Here is a 13,710-nt window from a genome sequence, read left to right as displayed (position 1 = left end):
TGTTGGAAAAATTACTTGTGTCATGCACAAAGTAGATGTCCTAACTGACTTGCCAAAACTATAGTTTGTTAACAAGAAATTTGTGGAGTGGTTGAAAACCGAGTTTTAATGACTCCAACCTAAGTGTATGTAAACATCCGACTTCAACTGTAGATATGGGGTAAGGTGACAACAAAATATTTGATAAACAGAGTAGCAGCAGTGTTTATGTGAGTGGGTGTGGAGTCAGTATGAATGTATGTGCATATTATGTGTGAGTGAGCAGAGGGAGTGAGTGAGTGTGTGTGTGTGTGTGTGTGTGTGTGTGTGTGTGTGTGTGTGTGTGTGTGTGTGTGTGTGTGTGTGTGTGTGTGTGTGTGTGTGTGTGTGTGTGTGTGTGTGTGTGTGTGTGTGTGTGTGTGTGTGTGTGTGTGTGTGTGTGTGTGTGTGTGTGTGTGTGTGTGTGCGCGTGCGTGCGTGCATGTGTTTGTTGGAGTGGCAGAGTGTGTGTGTGTGTGTGTGTGTTTTTTATTTTTTTTAATTAAATTAAATTTTACCTTTATTTAACCAGGCAAGTCAGTTAAGAACAAATTCTTATTTTCAATGACGGCCTAGGAACAGTGGGTTAACTGCCTGTTCGGGGGCAGAACGGTTCCATTGATCATTCTTGAGATGTTTCTACAACTTGATTGGAGTCCACCTGTGGTAAATTCAATTGATTGGACATTATTTGGAAAGGCACACACCTGCCTATACAAGGTCCCACAGTTGTCAGTGCATGTCAGAGCAAAAACCAAGACATGGGGTCGAAGGAATTGTCCATAGAGCTCTGAGACAGGATTGTGCCGAGGCTGAGCAATCAAGGGAGAAGTGTATTGGTCAGAGAGGTGACCTCCAGAGTTCCTCTGTGGAGATGGGAGAACTTTCGACAAGTACTCCAATCTGCAGCACTCCACCAAACAGGTCTTTATCGTAGAGTGGACACATTGAAGCCACTCCTCAGTCAAAGGTACATGACAGCCTGCTTGGAGTTTGCCAAAAGGCACCTAAAGACTCTCAGACCATAAGAAACAATATTCTCTGGTCTAATGAAACCAAGATTTAATTATTTGGCCTGAATGCCAAGCATCACGTCTGGAGGAAACCTGGCACCATCCCCAAGGTGAAGCATGGTAGTGGCAGCATCATGCTGTGGAGATTTTTTTCAGTGGCAGGGACTGGGAGACTAGTCAGGATCGAGGCAAAGATGAACGGAGCAAAGTACAGAAAGATCCTTGATGTAAACCTGCTCCAGAGCGCTCAGGACCTCAGACTGGGACGAAGGTTCACCTTCCAACAGAACAACAACCCTAAGCACACAGCCAAGACAACACAAGAGTGGCTTCGGGATGACAAGTCTTTGAATGTCCTTAAGTGGCCCAGCCAGAGCCCGGACTTGAATCCAATCGAACATCTCTAGAGAAATCTGAAAATAGCTGTGCAGCGACGCTCCCCATCCAACCTGACAGAGAGGAATGGGAGAAACTCCCCAAATACAGGTGTGCCAAGCTTGTAGCGTCATACCCAAGAAGACTCCAGGCTGTAATCGCTGACAAAGGTATTTCAACAAAGGACTGAGTAAAGGGTCTGAATACTTATGGAAATGTCATATTTGTTGTTGCTGTTTTTTTTAAACATTTGTAAATTTTCGCTTTGTCATTACGTTGTATAATGCAGGGAAAAAACGATTTAATCCATTTTAGAATGAGGCTGTAACGCAATATAATGTGGAAAAAGTCAAGGGGTCTGAATACTTCCCTAAGGCGCTGTAGGTGTCAAATACTTTGCACTTAATTTAGCTTATGAGTTGTGATCTTTTACTATTCCAATAGTTCCATTGTACCGAGTAGACTAAATCAAGCAGCTCCATTTGATCAATGTGTTGAACCCACAGAGTGCTCTGTCTTACCTGACTGGAGGTATCACTGCTGAATGGCTGTCTGTCTTACCTGATTGGAGGATTCACTGATAGAGACTGTCTGTCTTACCTGACTGGAGGTATCACTGCTGAATGGCTGTCTGTCTTACCTGACTGGAGGTATCACTGCTGAATGGCTGTCTGTCTTACCTGACTGGAGGTATCACTGCTGAATGGCTGTCTGTCTTACCTGATTGGAGGATTCACTGATAGAGACTGTCTGTCTTACCTGACTGGAGGTATCACTGCTGAATGGCTGTCTGTCTTACCTGACTGGAGGTATCACTGCTGAATGGCTGTCTGTCTTACTGATTGGAGGATTCACTGCTGAATGGCTGTCTGTCTTACCTGACTGGAGGATTCACTGCTGAATGGCTGTCTGTCTTACCTGACTGGAGGTACCACTGCTGAATGGCTGTCTGTCTTACCTGACTGGAGGTACCACTGCTGAATGGCTGTCTGTCTTACCTGACTGGAGGTATCACTGCTGAATGGCTGTCTGTCTTACCTGACTGGAGGTATCACTGCTGAATGGCTGTCTGTCTTACCTGACTGGAGGTATCACTGCTGAATGACTGTCTGTCTTACCTGACTGGAGGTACCACTGCTGAATGGCTGTCTGTCTTACCTGACTGGAGGTATCACTGCTGAATGACTGTCTGTCTTACCTGACTGGAGGTACCACTGCTGAATGGCTGTCTGTCTTACCTGACTGGAGGTATCACTGCTGAATGGCTGTCTGTCTTACCTGATTGGAGGTATCACTGCTGAATGGCTGTCTGTCTTACCTGACTGGAGGTACCACTGCTGAATGGCTGTCTGTCTTACCTGATTGGAGGTATCACTGCTGAATGACTGTCTGTCTTACCTGACTGGAGGTATCACTGCTGAATGGCTGTCTGTCTTACCTGATTGGAGAATTCACTGATAGAGACTGTCTGTCTTACCTGACTGGAGGTATCACTGCTGAATGGCTGTCTGTCTTACCTGACTGGAGGTATCACTGCTTAGAGACTGTCTGTCTTACCTGACTGGAGGTATCACTGCTGAATGGCTGTCTGTCTTACCTGACTGGAGGTATCACTGCTGAATGGCTGTCTGTCTTACCTGACTGGAGGTATCACTGCTGAATGGCTGTCTGTCTTACCTGACAGGAGGTATCACTGATAGAGACTGTCTGTCTTACCTGACTGGAGGTATCACTGCTGAATGGCTGTCTGTCTTACCTGACAGGAGGTATCACTGCTGAATGGCTGTCTGTCTTACCTGACAGGAGGTATCACTGCTGAATGGCTGTCTGTCTTACCTGATTGGAGGATTCACTGATAGAGACTGTCTGTCTTACCTGACTGGAGGTATCACTGCTGAATGGCTGTCTGTCTTACCTGACTGGAGGTATCACTGCTTAGAGACTGTCTGTCTTACCTGACTGGAGGTATCACTGCTGAATGGCTGTCTGTCTTACCTGACTGGAGGTATCACTGCTGAATGGCTGTCTGTCTTACCTGACTGGAGGTATCACTGCTGAATGGCTGTCTGTCTTACCTGACAGGAGGTATCACTGATAGAGACTGTCTGTCTTACCTGACTGGAGGTATCACTGCTGAATGGCTGTCTGTCTTACCTGACAGGAGGTATCACTGCTGAATGGCTGTCTGTCTTACCTGACAGGAGGTATCACTGCTGAATGGCTGTCTGTCTTACCTGACAGGAGGTATCACTGCTGAATGGCTGTCTGTCTTACCTGACAGGAGGTATCACTGCTGAATGGCTGTCTGTCTTACCTGACTGGAGGTATCACTGCTGAATGACTGTCTGTCTTACCTGACTGGAGGATTCACTGCTGAATGGCTGTCTGTCTTACCTGACTGGAGGATTCACTGCTGAATGGCTGTCTGTCTTACCTGATTGGAGGTATCACTGCTGAATGGCTGTCTGTCTTACCTGATTGGAGGTATCACTGCTGAATGGCTGTCTGTCTTACCTGACTGGAGGTATCACTGCTGAATGGCTGTCTGTCTTACCTGACTGGAGGTATCACTGCTGAATGGCTGTCTGTCTTACCTGACTGGAGGTATCACTGCTGAATGGCTGTCTGTCTTACCTGACTGGAGGTATCACTGCTGAATGGCTGTCTGTCTTACCTGACTGGAGGTATCACTGCTGAATGGCTGTCTGTCTTACCTGACTGGAGGTATCACTGCTGAATGGCTGTCTGTCTTACCTGACTGGAGGTATCACTGCTGAATGGCTGTCTGTCTTACCTGATTGGAGGATTCACTGATAGAGGCTGTCTGTCTTACCTGACTGGAGGTATCACTGCTGAATGGCTGTCTGTCTTACCTGACTGGAGGTATCACTGCTGAATGGCTGTCTGTCTTACCTGACTGGAGGATTCACTGCTTAGAGACTGTCTGTCTTACCTGACAGGAGGTATCACTGCTGAATGGCTGTCTGTCTTACCTGATTGGAGGATTCACTGATAGAGACTGTCTGTCTTACCTGATTGGAGGTATCACTGCTGAATGGCTGTCTGTCTTACCTGACTGGAGGTATCACTGCTGAATGGCTGTCTGTCTTACCTGACTGGAGGTATCACTGCTGAATGGCTGTCTGTCTTACCTGATTGGAGGTATCACTGCTGAATGGCTGTCTGTCTTACCTGACTGGAGGTATCACTGCTGAATGGCTGTCTGTCTTACCTGACTGGAGGTATCACTGCTGAATGGCTGTCTGTCTTACCTGATTGGAGGTATCACTGCTGAATGGCTGTCTGTCTTACCTGACTGGAGGTATCACTGCTGAATGGCTGTCTGTCTTACCTGACTGGAGGTATCACTGCTGAATGGCTGTCTGTCTTACCTGATTGGAGGTATCACTGCTGAATGGCTGTCTGTCTTACCTGACTGGAGGTATCACTGCTGAATGGCTGTCTGTCTTACCTGACTGGAGGTATCACTGCTGAATGGCTGTCTGTCTTACCTGATTGGAGGATTCACTGATAGAGACTGTCTGTCTTACCTGACTGGAGGTATCACTGCTGAATGGCTGTCTGTCTTACCTGATTGGAGGTATCACTGCTGAATGGCTGTCTGTCTTACCTGACTGGAGGTATCACTGCTGAATGGCTGTCTGTCTTACCTGATTGGAGGTATCACTGCTGAATGGCTGTCTGTCTTACCTGACTGGAGGTATCACTGCTGAATGGCTGTCTGTCTTACCTGACTGGAGGTATCACTGCTGAATGGCTGTCTGTCTTACCTGATTGGAGGTATCACTGCTGAATGGCTGTCTGTCTTACCTGACTGGAGGTATCACTGCTGAATGGCTGTCTGTCTTACCTGACTGGAGGTATCACTGCTGAATGGCTGTCTGTCTTACCTGATTGGAGGATTCACTGATAGAGACTGTCTGTCTTACCTGACTGGAGGTACCACTGCTGAATGGCTGTCTGTCTTACCTGACTGGAGGTATCACTGCTGAATGGCTGTCTGTCTTACCTGATTGGAGGTATCACTGCTGAATGGCTGTCTGTCTTACCTGATTGGAGGTATCACTGCTGAATGGCTGTCTGTCTTACCTGATTGGAGGTATCACTGCTGAATGGCTGTCTGTCTTACCTGATTGGAGGATTCACTGATAGAGACTGTCTGTCTTACCTGACTGGAGGTACCACTGCTGAATGGCTGTCTGTCTTACCTGACTGGAGGTATCACTGCTGAATGGCTGTCTGTCTTACCTGACTGGAGGTATCACTGCTGAATGGCTGTCTGTCTTACCTGACTGGAGGTATCACTGCTGAATGGCTGTCTGTCTTACCTGATTGGAGGTATCACTGCTGAATGGCTGTCTGTCTTACCTGATTGGAGGATTCACTGATAGAGACTGTCTGTCTTACCTGACTGGAGGTACCACTGCTGAATGGCTGTCTGTCTTACCTGACTGGAGGTATCACTGCTGAATGGCTGTCTGTCTTACCTGACTGGAGGTATCACTGCTGAATGGCTGTCTGTCTTACCTGACTGGAGGTATCACTGCTGAATGGCTGTCTGTCTTACCTGATTGGAGGATTCACTGATAGAGACTGTCTGTCTTACCTGACTGGAGGTACCACTGCTGAATGGCTGTCTGTCTTACCTGACTGGAGGTATCACTGCTGAATGGCTGTCTGTCTTACCTGACTGGAGGTATCACTGCTTAGAGACTGTCTGTCTTACCTGACAGGAGGTATCACTGCTTAGAGACTGTCTGTCTTACCTGACTGGAGGTATCACTGCTGAATGACTGTCTGTCTTACCTGACTGGAGGTATCACTGCTGAATGGCAGTCAGTCTTACTGATTGGAGGATTCACTGATAGAGACTGTCTGTCTTACCTGACTGGAGGTATCACTGCTTAGAGACTGTCTGTCTTACCTGACAGGAGGTATCACTGCTTAGAGACTGTCTGTCTTACCTGACTGGAGGTATCACTGATAGAGACTGTCTGTCTTACCTGACTGGAGGTATCACTGCTTAGAGACTGTCTGTCTTACCTGACAGGAGGTATCACTGATAGAGACTGTCTGTCTTACCTGACTGGAGGTATCACTGCTTAGAGACTGTCTGTCTTACCTGACAGGAGGTATCACTGCTTAGAGACTGTCTGTCTTACCTGACTGGAGGTATCACTGATAGAGACTGTCTGTCTTACCTGACTGGAGGTATCACTGCTGAATGGCAGTCAGTCTTACTGATTGGAGGATTCACTGATAGAGACTGTCTGTCTTACCTGACTGGAGGTATCACTGCTGAATGACTCTGTCTTGTGTTCTGACAGTCCCCTGTGGGAGCGGTTCGGCAGGGTGGCGGTCCCTCCACTGTTCAGCAGGTTGCGGGGGATCGCTAGAGGGGGCAGGACAGTCATGGGCCCCTCATCCTTCCTTCCTGGTCTCCCCTCAGGGGGCGTGACCTCCATCTCCATGGATACCGTGGATCCTCTGTAGCCGTGGTAACCATTCTCCACCGCCTCCCTGCCGCCATCGTCACAGCTACCGTCCTTACCGTCTGTACTATCACGATTTAACGACGACCGGGAGATGACGCCGAACTTTCGCAAACGTTTACCATCGCCGTTCTGCGTCAGCAGGCTACTGGGAGGCTCGGAGGAGATGCCGCTCAGGTCGTCCAGGGAGTGGGCGGAGTCACCACTGTTGGTGACTTTGCTGTTTCCATTGCATGGAGGGAGAGGGGCTTTGCGCTTGATCCTCCGGAGCATGATCAGGTAGATGCAGCCGCCATTCCAGCACTGGTCAGCCAGGTAACTGTAGAGAAGAGGAGAGGAGGAGGACAGGGGATGGAGGAGGAGAGAAGATGTAGGGAGAAGGAGAGGAGGAGGAGAGGAGATTGAGAGGAGGAGGACAGGAGATGGAGGAGAGGAGGAGGACAGGAGATGGAGGAGGAGAGGAGATGAAGAGGAGGATGAGAGATGTAGGGAGAAGGAGAGGAGATGGAGAGGAGGGGGAGAGGAGGAGGAGGGGAGATGGAGAGGAGGAGATGGAGAGGAGGAGAGGAGATGAAGAGGAGGACAGGAGATGGAGGAGGAGAGGAGATGGAGAGGAGGAGGAGGGGAGATGGAGAGGAGGAGGAGAGGAGATGTAGAGGAGGAGTAAAGGAGAAGGACAAAAGATGGAGGAGGAGATGGAGAGATGTAGGGAGGAGAAGGAGAGGAGATGGAGGAGAGGAGATGTAGGGAGAAGGAGAGGAGGAGGAGGGGAGAAGGAGAGGAGGAGGACAGGAGATGAAGAGGAGGAGGACAGGAGACGGAGAGTAGGAGGACAGGAGATGGCGAGGAGGAGAGGAGAGGAGGAGGAGAGGAGATGGAGAGGAGATGGAGAGATGTAGGGAGGAGAAGGAGAGGAGATGGAGGAGAGGAGATGTAGGGAGAAGGAGAGGAGGAGGAGGGGAGATGGAGAGGAGGAGGAGAGGAGAAGGACAGGAGATGGAGGAGGAGAGGAGGAGGGGAGATGTCAGAATAAGTGAGAAGCATATTAACAGTGTAAATCATCCTGTTACCCTTCCAGCTATCTTGATGCAGCTCTGAAATCTCTGACTTTCAGTTTCCAAGCCATTTCAGTGACATTATGTATGTCATTATCGTCTGAGTGGAACACAATAAACCACCGGCCATCAACCGGTGGATCAAGGCCTTCCTAGTCGATCACCAAACAGTTCTTTAGAAAAGCCAATGATAAAGGCATAAAGGCTTGTGCTCATTTATTTAGTGTTCTACTGTTGGTGGTAGGTGCACTTGATTCAGAAACCCTGTTGGCAGTAGGTGCACTTGATTCAGAAACCCTGTTGGCAGTAGGTGCACTTGATTCAGAAACCCTGTTGGCAGTAGGTGCACTTGATTCAGAAACCCTGTTGGCAGTAGGTGCACTTGATTCAGAAACCCTGTTGGCAGTAGGTGCACTTGATTCAGAAACCCTGTTGGCAGTAGGTGCACTTGATTCAGAAACCCTGTTGGCAGTAGGTGCACTTGATTCAGAAACCCTGTTGGCAGTAGGTGCACTTGATTCAGAAACCCTGTTGGCAGTAGGTGCACTTGATTCAGAAACCCTGTTGGCAGTAGGTGAACTTGATTCAGAAACCCTGTTGGCAGTAGGTGCACTTGATTCAGAAACCCTGTTGGCAGTAGGTGCACTTGATTCAGAAACCCTGTTGGCAGTAGGTGCACTTGATTCAGAAGCCCTGTTGGCAGTAGGTGCACTTGATTCAGAAACCCTGTTGGCAGTAGGTGCACTTGATTCAGAAACCCTGTTGGCAGTAGGTGCACTTGATTCAGAAACCCTGTTGGCAGTAGGTGCACTTGATTCAGAAACCCTGTTGGCAGTAGGTGCACTTGATTCAGAAACCCTGTTGGCAGTAGGTGCACTTGATTCAGAAACCCTGTTGGCAGTAGGTGCACTTGATTCAGAAACCCTGTTGGCAGTAGGTGCACTTGATTCAGAAACCCTGTTGGCAGTAGGTGCACTTGATTCAGAAACCCTGTTGGCAGTAGGTTCACTTGATTCAGAAACCCTGTTGGCAGTAGGTGCACTTGATTCAGAAGCCCTGGGCACTGGGTAGGCAAAATGTTCCCATTTTGAATCATTTAATTTGTCTTAAAAGACAAACTCTGCCTCCCTGGCGGACCGAGAGATCTGTGGCTAAATCGAGTGTGCGTACTGCGCTGGCCAAACGGACAGCTCCAATCCCCGTGCCGACAGAGCTTCCACGACATCAAGCCACAGGAAAGTTTGATACCAGCCAACGTGATTTGAGCGTCTCATCAGCAATACTAAAAATACAGTACTTGCAGGTCACGGGATTTCTAAAATGTTCAACATTAAATGTCGCCTATGTAATCGCAGAAAAGTATCAATAACTATTCATGATTTATATTTTGTTCATATTTAAGTGATATTTGCATTAAATGTGGGTTTTAAAACATGTTCTAAGGTCAAATAAATGTCCCCCTACACGAATCACTGTTTATGTAATACATATTGGCTCAGAGCAAAGAACTATTCTGTGTTCAGCAGTGAAAGTATTGAGGGGGAATACTCAGTAGGGTCTGTAGACTGTAGATGTGGTGTGGTTTCACAGGGAATACTCAGTAGGGTCTGTAGACTGTAGATGTGGTGTGGTTTCACAGGGAATACTCAGTAGGGTCTGTAGACTGTAGATGTGGTGTGGTTTCACAGGGAATACTCAGTAGGGTCTGTAGACTGTAGATGTGGTGTGGTTTCACAGGGAATACTCAGTAGGGTCTGTAGACTGTAGATGTGGTGTGGTTTCACAGGGAATACTCAGTAGGGTCTGTAGACTGTAGATGTGGTGTGGTTTCACAGGGAATACTCAGAAGGGTCTGTAGACTGTAGATGTGGTGTGGTTTCACAGGGAATACTCAGAAGGGTCTGTAGACTGTAGATGTGGTGTAGTTTAACAGGGAATACTCAGTAGGGTCTGTAGACTGTAGATGTGGTGCGGTTTCACAGGGAATACTCAGTAGGGTCTGTAGACTGTAGATGTGGTGTGGTTTCACAGGGAATACTCAGTAGGGTCTGTAGACTGTAGATGTGGTGTGGTTTCACAGGGAATACTCAGTAGGGTCTGTAGACTGTAGATGTGGTGTGGTTTCACAGGGAATACTCAGTAGGGTCTGTAGACTGTAGATGTGGTGCGGTTTCACAGGGAATACTCAGTAGGGTCTGTAGACTGTAGATGTGGTGTGGTTTCACAGGGAATACTCAGTAGGGTCTGTAGACTGTAGATGTGGTGCGGTTTCACAGGGAATACTCAGTAGGGTCTGTAGACTGTAGATGTGGTGTGGTTTCACAGGGAATACTCAGTGGGGTCTGTAGACTGTAGATGTGGTTTCACAGGGAATACTCAGTAGGGTCTGTAGACTGTAGACTCAGTAGGTCCTGTAAGGTTGGTGACTGCAATAAACACATGCCTTCCTGAACTAGAGCACTGACAACAGGAAGAGACGTGGTAGAGGAAAGCAGCAGTATGGCAAACATCATACCTACTCAGCCCAGGCTATATTTAATACTATACTGATACCTACTCAGCCCAGGCTATATTTAATACTATACTGATACCTACTCAGCCCAGGCTATATTTAATACTATACTGATACCTACTCAGCCCAGGCTATATTTAATACTATACTGATACCTACTCAGCCCAGGCTATAATTTAATACTATACTGATACCTACTCAGCCCAGGCTATATTTAATACTATACTGATACCTACTCAGCCCAGGCTATATTTAATACTATACTGATACCTACTCAGCCCAGGCTATATTTAATACTATACTGATACCTACTCAGCCCAGGCTATATTTAATACTATACTGATACCTACTCAGCCCAGGCTATATTTAATACTATACTGATACCTACTCAGCCCAGGCTATATTTAATACTATACTGATACCTACTCAGCCCAGGCTATATTTAATACTATACTGATACCTACTCAGCCCAGGCTATATTTAATACTATACTGATACCTACTCAGCCCAGGCTATATTTAATACTATACTGATACCTACTCAGCCCAGGCTATATTTAATACTATACTGATACCTACTCAGCCCAGGCTATATTTAATACTATACTGATACCTACTCAGCCCAGGCTATATTTAATACTATACTGATACCTACTCAGCCCAGGCTATATTTAATACTATACTGATACCTACTCAGCCCAGGCTATATTTAATACTATACTGATACCTACTCAGCCCAGGCTATATTTAATACTATACTGATACCTACTCAGCCCAGGCTATATTTAATACTATACTGATACCTACTCAGCCCAGGCTATATTTAATACTATACTGATACCTACTCAGCCCAGGCTATATTTAATACTATACTGATACCTACTCAGCCCAGGCTATATTTAATACTATACTGATACCTACTCAGCCCAGGCTATATTTAATACTATACTGATACCTACTCAGCCCAGGCTATATTTAATACTATACTGATACCTACTCAGCCCAGGCTATATTTAATACTATACTGATACCTACTCAGCCCAGGCTATATTTAATACTATACTGATACCTACTCAGCCCAGGCTATATTTAATACTATACTGATACCTACTCAGCCCAGGCTATATTTAATACTATACTGATACCTACTCAGCCAGGCTATATTTAATACTATACTGATACCTACTCAGCCCAGGCTATATTTAATACTATACTGATACCTACTCAGCCCAGGCTATATTTAATACTATACTGATACCTACTCAGCCCAGGCTATATTTAATACTATACTGATACCTACTCAGCCCAGGCTATATTTAATACTATACTGATACCTACTCAGCCCAGGCTATATTTAATACTATACTGATACCTACTCAGCCCAGGCTATGGTGACCCCAAACCATGCTGACCCCAAACCATCACACTACCACCACCATGCTGACCCCAAACCATCACACTACCACCACCATGCTGACCCCAAACCATCACACTACCACCACCACCATGCTGACCCCAAACCATCACACTACCACCACCATGCTGACTCCAAACCATCACACTACCACCACCATGCTGACCCCAAACCATCACACTACTACCACCATGCTGACCCCAAACCATCACACTACCACCACCATGCTGACTCCAAACCATCACACTACCACCACCATGCTGACCCCAAACCATCACACTACCACCACCACCATGCTGACCCCAAACCATCACACTACCACCACCATGCTGACTCCAAACCATCACACTACCACCACCATGCTGACCCCAAACCATCACACTACTACCACCATGCTGACCCCAAACCATCACACTACCACCACCATGCTGACTCCAAACCATCACACTACCACCACCATGCTGTGTTATTGTGTTATTGGCTTGTTTATTGTTTACTCCATGTGTAACTCTGTGTTGTTGTCTGTTCACTGCTATGCTTTATCTTGGCCAGGTCGCAGTTGTAAATGAGAACTTGTTCTCAACTGGCCTACCTGGTTAAATAAAGGTGTTCTCAACTAGCCTACCTGGTTAAATAAAGGTGTTCTCAACTAGCCTACCTGGTTAAATAAAGGTGTTCTCAACTGGCCTACCTGGTTAAATAAAGGTGATAAATGCTTGCCCGTTGGTGGAATACAGTGTTTTGGTTTTCAAGTCTTTTTAAAACCTCAAGCACAGTTCTTCTACATCTGTAACTGCAGTTACTTCTGGCTGACTGATCAGGGACTAGTGCGGTTTACTACATCGTATGATAATGGGTAATGACAGGTCTGTAATTCTCTTCCTCAAAGCTCCAACTGCTTTTCCAGGTGTGTTCCTGGTATACAGGTTAGAGAAAATAGGCCCCAAAACAAACCCTAAACGAGGTAGGGTTTACTGTACATCGGAGTAAGGACATCATCACATAGCTTGCTCTGAGCTAATGAATGTATAGAGTATTCTTGCTGATAGGCCAAGGCATAGTCATAGGGCAACAATAGCCAATTTCCCCAATCCAAGTACACAACATAACTACGGAGGAAAATTATAGTTAAAATCACAATCATACCCACACTGGTTTTAATGATAGTTAGATCATACCCACTGGCTTTAATGATAGTTAGATCATACCCACACTGGTTTTAATGATAGTTAGATCATACCCACTGGTTTTAATGATAGTTAGATCATACCCACACTGGTTGTAATGATAGTTAGATCATACCCACTGGTTTTAATGATAGTTAGATCATACCCACACTGGTTGTAATGATAGTTAGATCATACCCACACTGGTTGTAATGATAGTTAGATCATACCCACACTGGTTGTAATGATAGTTAGATCATACCCACACTGGTTGTAATGATAGTTAGATCATACCCACACTGGTTGTAATGATAGTTAGATCATACCCACTGGTTTTAATGATAGTTAGATCATACCCACACTGGTTTTAATGATAGTTAGATCATACCCACTGGTTTTAATGATAGTTAGATCATACCCACACTGGTTTTAATTATAGTTAGATCATACCCACTGGTTTTAATGAGAGTTAGATCATACCCACACTGGTTTAAATGATAGTTAGATCATACCCACTGGTTTTAATGATAGTTAGATCATACCCACACTGGTTTAAATGATAGTTAGATCATACCCACTGGCATTAATGATAGTTAGATCATACCCACTGGTTTTAATGATAGTTAGATCATACCCACTGGTTTT

The 13,710-nt window shown here is 46.2% G+C and overlaps 1 protein-coding gene across 3 annotated transcripts in view; it reads right to left on the bottom strand.

Annotated features, from left to right (window-relative positions):
- Positions 1-13,710, bottom strand: part of pdzd2 (PDZ domain containing 2) — a 157,722-nt gene that overhangs the window by 89,300 nt on the left and 54,712 nt on the right. For all 3 annotated transcript variants that reach the window (XM_031816597.1, XM_031816596.1, XM_031816598.1), the window contains one exon: positions 6,707-7,238. In XM_031816597.1, coding sequence (XP_031672457.1) covers positions 6,707-7,238 — 532 coding nt within the window. The remainder of the gene's footprint in view (positions 1-6,706; positions 7,239-13,710) is intronic.

This window comes from Oncorhynchus kisutch, linkage group LG3, assembly GCF_002021735.2.
Source record: "Oncorhynchus kisutch isolate 150728-3 linkage group LG3, Okis_V2, whole genome shotgun sequence".
Classification (NCBI taxonomy): domain Eukaryota; kingdom Metazoa; phylum Chordata; class Actinopteri; order Salmoniformes; family Salmonidae; genus Oncorhynchus; species Oncorhynchus kisutch.
This window is presented reverse-complemented; position numbering and strand designations above follow the sequence as displayed.